We start from the raw sequence: 16,759 nt of genomic DNA on the forward strand, positions 1-16,759 counted from the left end.
CACAGGGGGCGGTTCCTACCCATCAAGCACCTGTGAACCTTCCCAGCATGCCTGGCTGGTGGGGTGCTGTCAGGAAGATCTCTCTCTCAGTCCCTTTATCCCTTTATCCCTGTCTCTCTCACTCTCTCTCACTCTCTCTCTCTCACTCTCTCTCACTCTCTCTCACTCTCTCTCTCTCTCTCTCTCTCTCTCTCTCTCTCTGTCTCTCTCGCTGTCTCTCTCTCTCTCTTCCTGTCTCTGTCCTTCTCTCTGTCTCTCTCAGTTTCTCTGTCTGTTTCTCTCTCTCTTTCTCTCTCCTGCTCTGTCACCCATCCCTCTCTCTCAGTCTCTTCTGTGTTTCTCTGTCTATCTCTCACTCTGTCACTCATCCCTCTCTCTCTGTCTCTTTCTCTCTATCTTCCTCCTCCTTTAGACAGAGAAAAAGATTGTTGTCAAACATTATTTGACCAAAGGCAGTCAGGTTGTAACACACGCACACACACGCACGTACGGCGGCATCAAAGCACTGTCCTCATTACAGAACAGAAGACAAGATATGTGGAAGAATCAGGGAGACAGAGGAGCAAGAGTTTGTGGTCTCTTCTGAAGCTCTCAAGGCAAAGTTCTAATATACTACTGATATGAAGGGACGCTCTCATTATCTTCTGGTCACACACACACACACACACACACATGCAGGTCTCGGTGGCCCTGGGGCAGGTTAATGGATGTGTAATTGGTTGGCTGGGCAGAGAATGGTGGTAACATGCTTCGGTCCCTACAGACTGCACTCTAATTGTGTTTCTCTCATCAGCTCTCTCTCTCACACACACACACACACACACACACATACCCTCCCCATCCTGGTTATATAAGTAAGGAAACATCACATTAATTAAAAGAATACACTTGCTCCTTTTTCTCTCCAGAGTCTTAATGGAATTTTCTAGTTTTCCCCCCTCTCCCTCATCCTGTGCTTTTTGTCGTAGTGGAGAGTGTGTGTGTGTGTGTGTCTCTAGAGTGTGGCAAAATGGGGACAGGAGAAAGGATTGTGTGTGTGTGTTTGTGTGTTTGGTGGAATAGGAACAGAAGAAGTAATTACTGGAGGCCAGGGACTGACCATGTGAAGGGTTCACAAAAGCTCTGATGATACACAGGGCCAGTAGGGGCAAGGTGTGTGTGTGTGTGTTGGTGTGTGTGCGTCCATGCGTGCGTGAAGGACAGCTGAACTGAGCAGAGTGGTTGCACCTCTTAGACTGATTGAAATGTTAGTGCCTTCACCTTATCAGTGTGGACATACTGTGATATCTTTATACAGTTATTGAAACATTGCTTCAAGCTTGGAGGGAAATGGAGAGATATGGCCATGCATTAAAGTACAGATGAATGGATGTCTGGGAGAGAGGGAGAGAGAGAGAGAGAGAGAGAGAGAGAGAGAGAGATGGATAGCCTTGGGCTAAGAGAATGAGGTGTGTTATGTCCTATAAGAGGCCCATCTGTCAGGTATAAGTGAGCCGTTATGTATTTACAGCCGCAGTTTCCCATCAGGACCTGTTATCTTGCAATGCCTGATGGGTTATATGCGAATATAAGATGAGGAAGTGGGCCTGCGTGTGGTTGCTGGGTTGCCAGTGAAGTCTCTATTGGCTGCTTGATTCTCCATCTCCTATTTGTAGATGAGAACAATCATCTCTGAGGTTTGTATAACTTCCTGCTCCTCAGAGCATGACCTCATCCTCTCGTCGAACATCCATACTCTGTTCTGCTCATTTCTTTGAAATGTGTGTGTGTGTGTGTGTGTGTGTGTGTGTCTGTGTGTGTGTGTGTGTCTTTTTTCTGCAATCCCATCAGTGCTACTCAGACAGAATGTCATTTCTTCAGTTGTCTGTAAATTTGTGACTTTTTGGAAAACGGTCGATCGTGCCAGGATTTTAATGGACTGTCGACATAACGACCTAGGTGGAACGAAGGTTTTAGACCGGCAGAGGAAATCTCAAACTGCGATCGAAAAACGGAGAAAAAGAAAGAGATAATGGATAGAGATGGAGGGAGGGAGAGAGAGAGAGAGAGAGAGAGAGAGATAGAGATATAGAGACAGAGAGAGAGACAGAGAGAGAGACAGAGAGAGAGACAGAGAGAGAGAGAGAGAGAGAGACAGAGAGAGAGAGAGAGGCAGGGAGAGAAAGAGAAAAAGAAAGGGTGGGTGGGTGGCCAAGATGAAAAATGTATTTAACAATACTTTTAGGTTTTTTGATCTTGCATCATGTTTCTTTTTCAGTAAGAAAGAAACTTCACTGAAGAGAGAGTAGGTGTGGTTGTGTCTGAGTACAGGGTTACAACAGTCTTTGTATGAGACAACATATTTTTGTCCGAATCCAACACGAGTTAAAAGCGTAGCAGCCAAGCCCGACCCCATCCCAACAGGGTGTCCGAGCCCGACCCAGTTAATGGAAGCTGAAGTTTGACACACAGCCAGTAGGTCCATCATTTTTATTTATTTTGACACTACTTCACAAAAAAGCAGTTGAATCCCCATGTCAGGTAGACTAGCCCAGCCAACATGCCCGTACTGAAGCCAAACACAAACATCCTGGATGGACATCCTCTGCTCTGTATGCCTGGGTATTGAAAAAAACATTATTATTGATCTGGATGGTGTGAACCACACACTGTTTAAATGCTTTTACCTAGCGTCTTGTTTGTCTTTGAGAGAGAGGAAGTGTGTTTTGTGTGTGCATGTCTGCGTGCAGTTCTCAGGCATTATCATCTTCAAAGGATTCATTAATGGGATATGGATTTCCACCTTGATGACGAATGAGAATGAGAATGTTCTCATTCTCTCATCGAGGGGAGTCAGGTGGCTGAGCGGTTAGGGAATCGGGCTAGTAATCAGAAGGTTGCCAGTTTGATTCCCAGCCGTGCCAATTGACGTTGTGTCCTTGGGCAAGGCACTTCACCCTACTTGCCTCGGGGGAATGTCCCTGTACTTCCTGTAAGTCGCTCTGGATAAGAGCGTCTGCTAAATGTAAATGACCTCTGTCCATGTGTTGTTGTAGGCGATGAGCTGAGAGTTTAGCAAAGGCTCAACTGAATACCAAAACTTTAAATGTCAAGGTTGCACAATCGATCGAGCGAGGCGTCACAATGCGCGTCCACACTCAGTCTTGACCCTCCCTCAGCAAGACTCTCCCAAGTGACCTCCAATCAGGATCTCTCCCATCCACTCTCATCACACGTCCCAACTCACTTCCTTCACCATAGCTTCATTTTTTGAGTCGTTTTGTTACGTTGTGGTGTTACTGGTGTGGTGGTTTCCTTTGCGTTCTTTCCGTTTATTGTTGTTCTTTTGTTTTGTTTTTGTTTGTTTTATTTACTCTTCCCCTCTTCAGGCTCTCCCATGCCATCTTCTCTCTCCAGTCCATCAGAACACTCACACTCGCAACCACCATCACCCAATCTCCATGACAACCGGGGCTCGTTGCTAGGTAGCGCCGGCGTCCCCCAGCGCGGCCCAGAGTCTGACTATGAGGATGACGAGGAGGAAGAGTACGCAGCAGTAGGAGAAGGAGCAGGAGGAGGAGGAGGAGGAGGAGTGTATTTACCTGTAACCCAGGCTGGCTTTAGCCACACTACCTGTACTGGTAAGACCACAGCATTCATTTAGCGTTCATACAGCATTCATAGTGTTCAAACAACATTCATACAGGTATGTTCAGACATACATTTATGTGGTATTCATACAAATTCATACAATATTGATGTGATATTCATTCAACAGTCATGTCGTATTATTTAAACATTTATAATTTAATTGAAACATACTCTTCTTCAATTTACAACTCCGGCCCGCTAAAATACACCCCAGTGACTAGTTACCTCCCCTAAGCTTTCAATCATAAGGTGTACATTATGACTGCGACTCCACATTCTCTCAGTCCTCTGTCACTAACAACCTTTACACACCGTTACCGCAACCTCGATGGCAATTTGCAGCCTTGTTCGTTTTTCCTCTTTCCCAATGTCTTCACATGGCTGCATGTGTGTCTAGGAGGAGCCAGGCTGCTCTCTGATAGGCTGATGCACCAAGCTGCTCTCTGATAGGCTGACAGACAGGCACCACCAGAGACGATGACGATTATAGATTGGATATTTCATATATTTTCTTTCAACTATTCTTTTAAGGCCTTTTTTCCCCCATGTCCTCGGTCTCAAGGGGATCTCTGTGATGTGGTGGAGACCTCAATATGAACCTCCAGTTCTGAAGTTCCTGTCAGTCAGCCGGTCGGCTCGTCTACACGTGGTGCACATAAACCCAGTACTGACTCAATGGGACTTATCTTAGAGGCTTATCATTGAGTGTAGTAGAGGTCATTTCAAGTCTCTCCGAGAGGGAGGCTGTCTAGTTAGTGGTCATATACGTGCACATACTGACCTCAATGAATATGGAGGGGTTCAGCATTTATGGAGGGAACCTCAGGGGGAGAGATGGTCAGTGAGGGAATGGTGTTCAACCTGCACACTTAGCTATGGGGGTCACATACCCACATACTTCATATTTGTAGTCTTTTTTGTGTCGTAGGGAGTTAGTGTGGTTGTGTGTGTGTGTGTGTGTGTGTGTGTATTAGGAAGAGAGACCTCTTGAGTTGCCCCAATTTCTGCTGTCTCATTCGTTCCATGTATCTATCTCTTTCTGACACACACACACACACACACACACACACACACTCCAGTGATCTAGCCTTCATGTCGGAGCACTGAGCATAGTCTCTGTGTATTAGTGTCACAGAAACAACATAACCTGTAAAAACTGCCACTCTTTCACTCTTAAATTAGGCCTCAGTGTGTGTGTGTGTGTGTGTGTGCGTCCATTACTTGTCATAATCACACCCAGCTTTTCTCTGGATCATTGCCCCTCATCCTAAACTATTATGGTCTGTCCTGACTGCTCATCCCTGCTTTGATGGCTACATTCACTGGTGTCGTGGTAACAATTATGATGCCCTCTGCTTTCATTATAATCACACACAGTCTTCACACACGCGCGCACACACACACACACACACACACACACGGCTAACCACAGCACCATCTGAACCAGTGTGTGTTTATATCTTCATGGAAGAAGCTTCATTACATAGTCGTCACACGGAGGTCTGTTCAGACCACTGTTTAGGCTTCCCAAGACCACGTTTAACTCAAGTGGTTCAAGCTCCACAGCTGATAGGCATCTAGACCTACAGCACTGTAGGTCATGAGCCCTCGCCGCCACCGCCCCTCCCCCACCCTCCACCATCCTGTATTCATCATACCATCGTACAGCCCCCCCCCCCCCCTCCCCCAGCTTCAAACATCTACCATAGCTCCCCTTTCCCCCCAGCTTCAAACAAGCCAAAGCCCCGAGCCCTCCAGACGCCATCCAGTGATAGACACCAGTCTGGGCTGAAACATCAGGAACTGTAAAACATCCTTTATGTCTAAGTAGTCAATCTTCTCCCGCGCCGCCTTTAATCGATGTCGAATGGGAAGGAGTTTTAACAAGAGGTGGGGTGGGGGGGGGGGGGGGGGGGAGGTGGAGACAGAGAGGTGGGAGTGTGTGGGGGGGGGGAGACAGGGGGGGGGGGGAGTGGAGACAGAGAGGTGGGAGAAGGAGACGTTCGTCGGTTATCAGAAGAGACTCTGGTGTGTGTGTCTCACAGGGATCTCACACACCAAGCACACACACACGCGCGCGTCACACGTCTCAGCCTCATGGCGACTAGGATCACTTAGCTAAATCTAACAGCCTGGTTGGAGCCTTACAAGGAAGGAGGAGGGGGAGGGAAGGAGGGAGGGGAGACGACATAGATGGGAGAGAGAGATATCGAAAGATAGAGAAGGAGATTGAGGGATTGCTAGAGAGACAGAGAGAGAGAGAGGTGGCCCATACTAAAATACCTGTTTTGAAAGCGGGTGAAGGATGGATGGAGGTGGAGAGTGAGAGGTGGGGAGAGAGGGTGGAGAGGTGGAGAGTGAGAGGTGGAGAGGTGGGGAGAGAGGGTCAGCGAAAAGACCTGACTGAGCAGAAGAGAGGGAGGAAGAGAAGAGAGATGACAGGGTCAGTGCAAATGCTTCAAGCTGCCCATACTAAAGACTTGTCTGGGTAAAGAGGAGCGAAACAGGGAGGGATGAAGGCAAGGGAGATGGACTGAGAAACGATGAAGGGCTGAAATCCGGCAGAGAGAAAAGAAGAAGAGGGGAAAGAAAGAAAGAAAAAAAAGAAAGAAAGTAAGAGTAAAAGGAAAGAAGGGAAGAAGGAAAGAGAAACCATTTGGTATATTTTCATTTCAAACGGAAGAGAGGGAGGGAGGGAGGGAGGGAGGGAGGGAGGGAGGGAGGGAGGGAGGGAGGGAGGGAGGGAGGGAGGGAGGGAGGGCGGGCGGGAGGGAGTGCGGACAGGCGGACGGACGGACGGACATATAGATATTGAGAGGCTGCAAAAGGTCAAGGATGGACAGAAAGGACTGAGAGAGAAAAGAGGGAGGGGTTGATGATGGAAGGAGAAATGAGTGCAGCACTTGGGTAAAGGAGAAGAACAAAGGATGGATGGCAGAGGGTCGTGTGCTTACAGAAAGCCTTTAGGTTAAAGGTTGACCGACTTAGACACAAGCACTCTCTCTTTCGCTCTCGCACACACACACACACACTTACACATCAACACACACACTGTGTTGCTGGAAGTTTCTGGACGGCGCTCCCTCAAAGAGACTTGTTTAATTCCCTTGTTTCTTCTGTCCTCTACCAACCCCTCTTTTATCAGAACAAATGAAACACAGAGCCTGGACTAGAGCAGGACAGAGGGACAGATATGTGGAGATAAATACAGAGAAAGGAAAGAATGTAAGAAAGCAAGACAGAAAGAAAGGCAGAAAACCAGAAAGATGGAACATACACAGTCTCCCAGAGTGTAAAAGTGTCTTTCTGCAATGAACATCTACAATCTACTGAGCCAGCTTATCTCTTCTCAAACTGTCTCCACGGCAACACATCCACTACAAATACAACTACACTGCAATGTAAAGAGAAACAGGGCTGACAGTACAGGTCTCTCCTCTCGCTCTCTCACTCTCTGACTTCCTCCCTCTCCCTCTCTCTCCCTTTCTCTCTGTCCCCCCCTTGCTGTCTCTCTCTTTCTCTCCCTTTCTTATTCTCTGTCTCTCTCTCTCATTCGTTCACAGTTGATCTCTATTGTCAGATGCAGTGGGCATGAAAGGAGCAATTTTACAGCACAGGAATTCCAATAACATTTACTGGAGCAGGCAGGGGCCCCTTGAACACACACACACACACACACACACACACAGCAGACAAAACCCTCTCCTCACCATGTGCAAAACTGTAGTGGTACCTTAAAATACTATTCCTCTCTTTCTCTCTCTCTTTCTCTGTCTCTCCCTCTCTCTGTCTCTCTTTCCCTTTCTCACACTCTCTCTCTCTCTCTCTCTCTCTCTCTCTCTCTCTCTCTCTGGAGGTGGGCATGCAGGTGAAAAGTAGAAAAGCAGGATGGTTTCTGTTCTCTCAGGGCCATGTCAGGCTTGTGTGTGTGTGTGTGTGTGTTGGAGGGGGGTGAGTGTGTGCGCTTCACTGACTTCTAGAACACCAACAACAGATTAGAAAGTCAAGTATTTTTCAGTGTGTGTGTGTGTGTGTGTGTGTGTGTGTGTGCATCTACCTCTGTGCTTGAGTTGTGTGGAGCTCAGGAGAGTAGAAGCCTGTTCTAAACTGTGTTCCAGCTCTCAGACTGGTGGATGTGTGTCTCTGACTGGCTCTTGTCTGTGTAACGAGACCATGTTAAACCAGCAGACCAGGTTGGACCTATACTGGACCAGCTCATCAATGAAGTACATGCACATGCTCACTCTCACCCACAATCTTACACACACACATACACACATACACACAGTTCAGGCATAATTCATCATTTAGTGTGGTTTGTCTAATCATCTGTTATAGGCTCTTAGCAACGCTCTCATCTTTTCACCATCTGAGAGATATTTCCTCCCTGAGCCCCTCCCTCCCTCCCTCAATCCTCCTCAAATCTTTCTTCTCTTCTTCTCCTCCTGCCCCCTCTCCTCCCCTCTCCTCCTGCCCCCTCTCCTCCTCCTCTCCTCCTCCTCTCCTCCTCCTCTCCTCCTCTCCCAGTCTGCAGGTTCTATTGATCTCCTCTAATGCTTCCTCCCTCCGTTGGTCAATATTTAAGAAGCTCTTTGTCCCACAGTCCTGTTTCTGATAAATGTCATAACCTGCTGATATTTATCTTTCATAAATACCACTCTGCCTCTGGCTACCTGCATGTCCGTGTGTGTGTCTTAGTGTGTGTGTGTGTCTTAGTGTGTGTGTGTGTGTGTCTTTGTGTGTGTGTGTGTGTCTTTGTGTGTGTGTGTGTGTGTGTGTCTTTGTGTGTCTTAGTGTGTGTGTGTGTGTGTGTGTGTGCGTGTGTCTTTGTGTGTGTGTGTGTGTGTGTGTGGTTAAAGTCTCGTACGCATCAGGTATGTAATATCTTCCACCACTTTGGTATAATAATCTGAATCTTGGTTAATGTTGGTCTGTGGTTTTAAATGGTGTCATTGTGTTCCATCCTGCAGTGTTAAAATGAGCGCTGTGATTTATTTAATATTTTTCTTTAGGCAGCTGTTGCCTTGAAGTGTGTTTGAGGCTGCGTGTGTGGCTGTGTGTGTGTTTGTGTCTTTGTGCACGTGTGTGTGTGTGTGCAGGGGGGGGGGCTGGAAATTGAAAGCAACTGTAGTAAATTTACTTTGACTGACCTTATCCTTTAGAAATGGACACACATAGGACTGTTGTCCTGGTCACAAAGCAGAGTATTTTCTTCATGTGCTCTGGGTGGTTGAGCATGGGGCTAAGTGTACCTTGATGCCCCACACGCAGAGCTGTGAGCTGGGGCATAGTCTGCCCCCCCCCCCCCCCCCTCTTTCAAGACTGATCCCCCCTCTTCTCCATCCATCTCACTCTTCCTCAGAAAAACGTCATTCAGATTTATTTTCCACGTTCTGTACTTTCCATCGCCCCCAGAAACCTCCTCTTCCCTTTTCTGTACTCTCTCTCTTTATCTCCTGACTCTCTTTCTCTCCCTCCACTCTCCCTCTCACCTCCCCTTCTCTCTCTCCCTCTCCATCCTCTCACCTTCATTCATCTCTCTCCCTCTTCTCTCTTTCTCTCTCCCTCCACTCTCCCTCTCACCTCCCCTTCTCTCTCTCCCTCTCCATCCTCTCACCTTCATTCATCTCTCTCCCTCTTCTCTCTTTCTCTCTCCCTCCACTCTCCCTCTCACCTCCCCTTCTCTCTCTCCCTCTCCATCCTCTCACCTTCATTCATCTCTCTCCCTCTTCTCTCTTTCTCTCTCCCTCCACACTCCCTCTCACCTCCCCTTCTCTCTCTCCCTCTCCATCCTCTCACCTTCATTCATCTCTCTCCCTCTTCTCTCTTTCTCTCTCCCTCCACTTTCCCTCTCACCTCCCCTTCTCTCTCTCCCTCTCCATCCTCTCACCTTCATTCATCTCTCTCCCTCTTCTCTCTTTCTCTCTCCCTCCACTCTCCCTCTCACCTCCCCCTCTTTTGCTCTTTGAAGAACTACTCACGCAGCTTTCTGTTCCACACCTGGAGTTTTTTAATCTTCCGCTGTTGATGAGAGGGAGAGGAAAGAAGATAGAATAGAGAGAGACGGAAAGAAGGAGAGAGGAAGAAGGTAGAATGAGAAGTGTGAGAGAAGGAGGTAGGTTGATAAACCTACAACAAGAGCAAGGTGAAACATGACGGATGGGTTTTGACAAATAACCTTTCCTATGTGTTTCCTTTGTGTGTGTGTTTGTGTGTGTGCATGTGATGGGGAGAGTGACGGCTGGCTGCCTCGCTACAACATGCCGTCTGTTTGAAATGTCAATTTAGCTGCTCTGCCATGCCTGCTAAAAGAGAGAGCTGAGGGAGAGAGAGAGAGAGAGAGAGAGAGAGAGAGAGAGAGAGAGAGAGAGAGAGAGAGATGGGGGAGAGAAACGAGGCAAGGAGGAGGAGGTAGTTGGAAAGAGAGAAAGGGAGATGAAGTAAATGAAAATCTCAAAGACGTAGCAACTGTGGGAGTGAAGTTGACAGATTTAGTAAACTGTGGGGGTGACTGCTCCACTTGGTCAGCTTTGGCCTCCCACTATGCAGGTGTGTGTGTGTGTGTGTGTGTCTGCATGCGAGTGGGTGTGTGCACGTGTGTGTATTGTGTGTGTTTTGTGGATGTATGTGAGTGTGTGTAAGCTCTGAAAACCCACCAGAAGAGGCCTGCAGATAGAATAAACCACTCCAGTTAAAGAGAGCTGACCAGATAAGAAACTCAATCTCCTGCGTACACACACACACACTCTCTCACACACTCACACACGCTCTCTATGTCACACACATACACACACACATGCATGCCTGCATACACACACACACACAAACACACACACTCAGGGCCAGGTTGTGATGGGTATCAGTCTCACCATTAGGAGATAAACGGGCTGAGCTGTAATTCCTCTGCTACCATGAAATCCCAATCAGACAGGCTTCTCAAAGCCTCTCCAGAGGGAGCATGTGTGTGTGTGTGTGTGTGTGTGTGTGTGTTTGTGTGTGTGTGTGTGTTTGTGTGTGTGTGTGTGTGTGTGTGTCTGTGTGTGTGTGTGTGTGTGTGTTTGTGTGTGTGTGTGTGTGTGTGTGTGTGTGTGTGTGTGTGTGTGTGTGTGTGTGTTTGTGTGTGTGTGTGTGTGTGTGTGTGTGTGTGTGTGTGTGTGTGTGTGTGTGTTTGTGTGTGTGTGTGTGTGTGTGTGTGTGTGTGTGTTTGTGTGTGTGTGTGTGTGTGTGTTTGTGTGTGTGCATGTGACAGGACAGACCCCTTGACGAATGACAGCCATCAGACCATCAGTCAGGATCAGCTTTCAAAGCCATCCTCGTAAAAACTCACATCTGTCTTTCTCTCTCTCTCTCCCCCCCCCCCCCCCCCCCCCTCCCACACACACACACTCATGCAGGATGGGGCGCAGGGCAACACTTGACCCCAGACCGGCCTCTCTCTGTGTAGGAGGGCTGGATGTTGCTCTTTACTTTCACATCTATATTCATTTCTGTTCCCACCACTTTGTTTCCTGCCGCAACTGTTTAATGATGGATGGCAGCTGATTGGCTAGCTGCACCAGTCTCTAAGGCCCTGATTGGCCATTCTGGCCAGACGCTCCTGCCTTCAGGGCTTTCATTGGCTGTGCATGAGCCTTAGAGGCTCTGATTGGCTCATCTTGGCAAGTGAACGCTAACAGCTCCCCTGATCTGCTGTCTAGAGAGCGGGAGAGAGAGAGAGAGAGAGAGAGAGAGAGGGAGAGGGAGGGAGAGATAATGTGTGTGTGTTACCCTGCATCCTGAGACCTGTGCTAAATAATGTAGTGCCTCAATTAGAGGTCTTAACTGCTCCTCTTAGGACTGAGTTCTCTATGGATAGACTGCACTCTGGCAGAGAGAGGAGGAGAGGGAGAGGCAGGTGAGGAGGAGGAGAGATGGGGAGGGGAGAAAGAGAGAAAGGGATCGAGAGAGAAAGAGAATTATAGTGTTTAAACAAGTCAGATGGACAGGGAAAGAAAACATTTAGAGGTTTGTAGGTGCGTCAGTGTGCACACAGGAGTGTATTTGAGAGAGAGACAGACCAAGAGATGGAGAGATATTTGAGGTGTGTGTTAGTTAACTCCAGGGGACGACAGTAGGCTGTCACAGCAAATGGAAACATGAACATTTCATGAGTAGCTTTGATCCCACTGACATCCATCCCCTCTTCAATATCTTTCTCTTTGAATCTTCAACTCGCCGCTCCCTTCATCCTTCCATCCCTCCTTCCTCCTCACCCGCTTTCTGCACCAATTGTCTGCATAAGCAGCTCTTCTTTTGTTGGTTGTTGAGACTCTCCCTTTCCCTCTCTCTTTGACTCCCTCACCATTTCTCTACCTCGCGCGCCCTCTTTCCATAGTCCTGACATTCCTCTGCCTCGTCTATGAAGGCCTGTCCACTCCAATCGGGCTGTGTTCAGACTGAGCTGGCTTCAAAGCCTCAGGAAGTACAGAATGATGTGACACTTCTATCTAAAGGCTGGGGTTTGGGCCTGGTGTCACGGTCAGCATGGGTTTGGCACTTCTGTCAGACACACACACACTATTAACCCCTAGCCACAGCACACACAAGTGGAATAAAAACACTAAGTTGGTTAAGGGTTGCTGGCTGTGTGCGTATATGTGAGCGTGTGCGTATGTGTGATTGTGTGAGTGAGTGTGAGTGAGTGTGTGTAACTATGTGTGTGAGTATGTGTGAGTGAGTGTGTGTGAGTGTGTGTGAGTGAGTGTGTGTCGGAGGATGGGGCGGTGTTTGCACCCCTGTCAAAACCGATCAGTGTAAACTGTCACTACTCAGATGCCCTGAATCTGATGTGTGTCTCTATGCCCTAGGCTAGCTGTGTATGTGTGTGTATTTGTGTGTGAGTGTGTGAGTGTGTGTGTATATGTGTGTATGTGTGTGCTGAGCATCAGAGTATCTTTGAATGACATGGCGTTCTGTACCATCCTGCTGTAGGCTCTTACATCCTACCTAGCTCCTTTATAGAACAGGGGCACCTGCTAACACACACACACACGCACACACACACACAGAGTGTCGTTTTCCTATGTAACAGCCTGAAATCATCCTGTATGAGAGGCTGTTAACATTATCATTAGTCAGGAGGTATAAACTGCAGTGCAGTTATCATGTCCAGCTGTTATATTGTAATCAAGCCTGCACCCAACCCAACATGGCCGTGTGTATTTGTGTGTGTGTGTGTTTGTGTGTGTGCGCAAGTGTGTGTGCACAAGTGTGTGTGTGGTTTAGTAAAGAGAGGCTAATTCAATAACCCATCAAGAGAGCATATGGTTTAGGGGGGCACGAGGGAGATGTAAGAAGACAGAGAGAGAGACCTTCCTGTGCTGTGATAGGTTGTCTCTCTAATCTCCCTCCTCCTTAATACTGAAGCCTTCCAATCAGATCGTACAAAGCCACTAACCCCGCCTTCTTTTTTTTATGTCACAGAGCAACCGTCCAATCACCACCAGCAGGGGCCGACTACGCTGCCTCCAGCTCCACCCCCTCACAAGCTGCAGCCGTCAGTGACAGCACTCAACCATCACAACTCCCTGAGCCAATCACATCGCCGTTCTCCACCAAGCCCCGCCCCTCCGGCGGGCCTACCCGCCGAGCTGCAGACCACGCCCCCTGAGTCCGTGCCGCTGCAGGACAGCTGGGTCCTGGGCAGCAATGTGCCACTGGAGAGCAGGTGAGTCCAACCCTTTCACCAACCTGGCAACCAGGTTACATCAAACCTGGCAACCCTGTGCCTCAATAACTTGGAAAACCATTTATATCTTGAAGTGTTATGGACTACCTGAATGCCAGCCCTCTGGCAACCACACCAGTCTTGCAACCTTAAGTTAGTGTAGGGACTCTTTTAAACTGTAGCAGTTGGTGCAAAAGGTAAATGACAATATATTTAAAAATTAAAACCTTAAATCTGGCAATACCATCTGTTGTTTAGTGCTGGAGATCAGGAAAAAACATTTTACAATCTGGCAACCCTTCTGCAGAAAGGCTGAAGCCTAATGATGACCAATACCCTATATACATATCCCCCCCTTCCAACCTGGTAACCCATCTGTGAGAAGATGTGTAATGTATTGATAGAGAACTACCTCAATAAACTGGAGATTAGCTTTACATCTGTGCCTGAATCTGGCAACCTTTCAAAAGCCAATCTGGCAACCCATCGGTAGATGGCTGGGCTGTACATAATGAGGTGACTGAGATGGGGACGGGAAGATCATCACAAATCTGGCAACCTTCTCCGCTCCCTCAGCTTATTAATTGCATAGTGACATACAGGTCACAAATATGTATGTGTGTGTCTGTGTGAGAGAGAGAGAGAAAGAGAGAGAATGAGAGAGAGAGGAAGAATGAGAGAGAGACAGAGAGAGAGAGAGACAGAAAAAGAGTATTTTAAGAGAGAGCAGAAATGATCTGAACTCTGTTATCTGTATCTACCCAGAAAAAATAAGTGAGGGAGAAAATATACAGACTGAACAAAAGAATGTCCGTGTTACATGGCAGGACAGGGAAGCAGTTGGGACCCTCTGCGATGTGTGTGTGCGTCCGTGTGTGTGCGTCCATCCGTGCGTGAGTGCGTCCGTGTGTGTGTGTGTGAATTGCTGAGCTCCAGTTTTATATTTTATGACCTCTGAGTACTAGAGCAAACATCATGTAAAGAGAGCTAGGAATAACACACCTGTCATCCTCCCTCTTGGCCTCTCTCTTTATCCTTCCCTCTCTCTTTCTGTCTCACTCTTTATCTCTCTCTCTTTCTGTCTCACTCTTTATCTCTCTCTCTTTCTGTCTCACTCTTTATCTCTCTCTCTTTCTGTCTCACTCTTTATCCCCCATCTCACTTTCTGTCTCACTCTTTATCTCTCTCTCTTTCTGTCTCACTCTTTATCCCCCATCTCACTTTCTGTCTCACTTTGTATCTCTCTCTCTCTCTCTCTTTCTACCTCACTCTTTATCCATCCCTCCCTCTTTCTGTCTCACTCTTTATCTCTCTCTGTCTTTCTGTCTCACTCTTTATCTCTCTCTTTCAGTCTCACCCTTTATCACTCTCTGTCTTTCTGTCTCACTCTTTATCTCTCCCTCTCTCTTTTGGTCTCACTCTTTATCTCCCTCTCTCTCTTTCGGTCTCACCCTTTATCTCTCTCTCTCTCTCTTTCGGTCTCACTCTTTATCTCTCTCTCCTCCACCCTATCATCTATCTATCCTCCCCTCCTCTCTGACCTTGGCTGTTCAGTATTGACTAAACAATATAGAAGTCTATTATTATCTAAGTAGATAATACTACTGGCCTCTCCATTGGGAGCAGTACAGTATAACTATGGCCCTGTGTGTGTGTTTGTGTGTGTGGGAGTGTGTGTGTGTGTGGGAGTGTGTGTGTTAGGGTTAGACAGAGCTTAGCAGAATAAAACACTAAATCACGGCCCCACAGTGCCCGTCAACTCTATAGTAACTACACTCCAGCCTGCTTGGTTTCCACTCTGTGAAACAGAACAGGAAGGTTCCATTCAGCCAACCAATCAGGGGGAGAAGCTTCCATGATGACTGTGCTGACCTCAATCAGTCACAGGCAGACGGGGTCTGCCTGCTCCACCCTCTTCCACCCTACTTGTCTGGTGGAAGACATGCTGGTGGACAACTTCAAGCCTTTCAGCCAAAGCCTGAAGATGGGATATGTTCTGTCCATCCAGAGAGTAGTAGGCCTCTCTCTCTCTCTCTCTCTCTCTCTCTCGCTGTCTATCTTCTTTTCTCTTTGTCTTTGTTTGTTGTCTAGTGATTCACCTTCAAGTTTGCTTGAACAGGAAGGTTGGAGGTGAGATTCTCTCCGCCATGAATAGCATGATGAATCCGACAGCTTTGTTAGTGAAGTGCTAATTTCATGATACACACTGTCACTTGTACGCACTCTCACACACACTCAGCACACGCAAACAATAACACACGAACACACATGTGGCTTGTTTGAGTCTTATTCAACTGGGCTATACATAGCTGTCTCGTCTATGAGACTAGAGACAGACATTAAGAATGTGACAGAGATGGAGAGAGAGAGAGTGTGTGTGAACAGTGTTCACTGTTGTGTGTGTGTGTGTGAACAGGATCTCATTTGCAGAGCAGATGACAGAACAGACGTGTACAGATCCTGTCAGAGAAAGCACAACAGGGCCTGCAGGCTTAACCTTTAAACACCCATTATGCCCATGAAGACTTGCTCTCACCCACAGCTGAACATTACAACACAGGTTCACGGCACCAAGTAGGCCAGTTATTGATTACTCGTATGGATCATTAGTGTCCGCGGTGTGCTCTAACGGGCGGTGGTCAGCATGCTGTGTGCTAAACTGTATTCATGTACGAGGCGCCGTGAATCATCAGCTGCGATACTGAGCAGAGACCCCATGCTGGACTCATCGTCCTTCTGCCACAGCCTGGTTAGCAGAGGAGGGCTGCCCCCTCTCCTCCTCCACCTCTTCCACACTCCTCCCTCTCCTTCGTCCCTCTCTTCCCCACTCCTCCACCTCTTCCACACTCTCTCCTCCTCCACCTCTTCCACACTCCTCCACCTCTTCCACACTCTCTCCTCCTCCACCTCTTCCACACTCCTCCACCTCTTCCACACTCCTCCCTCTCCTCCTCCACCTCTTCCCAACTCCTCCTCCTCCACCTCTTCCACACTCCTCTTCCTCCACCTCTTCCACACTCCTCCTCCACCTCTTCCCCACTCCTCCTCCTCCACCTCTTCCACACTCCTCCTCCTCCACCTCTTCCACACTCCTCCTCCTATTCCACACTCCTCCCTCTCCTCCTCCACCTCTTCCACACTCTTCCCTCTCCTCCTCCTTCCTCTTTCCCTCCTCCTCCTTCCTACCGCTCTTCCAACGTCCTCCTCCTCCACTTCTTCCTTCTCCCTCTTTACACCCTCCAATGCCAGTATTCCAGCTATACGGGCCAGGGCAGTAGATGTGACCGTTGACCCAGGGTGTCCAGTGTTGCGTTGAGAGTAACCCCCCCCCCCACGCACACATGGGTGTATTCTGCTCCGTCCACATTCCTCTGGTCTCACTGGCAGACAGGCGCAGTATCAAATACACCCTGAGGTTACAAC

The 16,759-nt window shown here is 48.1% G+C and overlaps 1 protein-coding gene across 1 annotated transcript in view; it reads left to right on the forward strand.

The window, feature by feature from the left end:
• LOC136956435 (teneurin-3) overlaps nt 1–16,759 on the forward strand; it is a 70,180-nt gene that overhangs the window by 46,597 nt on the left and 6,824 nt on the right. The window contains exons 3-4 of the mRNA XM_067250329.1: nt 3,465–3,620; nt 13,093–13,336. Of these exons, the coding sequence (XP_067106430.1) occupies nt 3,465–3,620; nt 13,093–13,336 (400 nt within the window). The remainder of the gene's footprint in view (nt 1–3,464; nt 3,621–13,092; nt 13,337–16,759) is intronic.

The sequence above is a fragment of the Osmerus mordax genome, chromosome 14 (genome assembly GCF_038355195.1).
Source record: "Osmerus mordax isolate fOsmMor3 chromosome 14, fOsmMor3.pri, whole genome shotgun sequence".
Lineage (NCBI taxonomy): Eukaryota > Metazoa > Chordata > Actinopteri > Osmeriformes > Osmeridae > Osmerus > Osmerus mordax.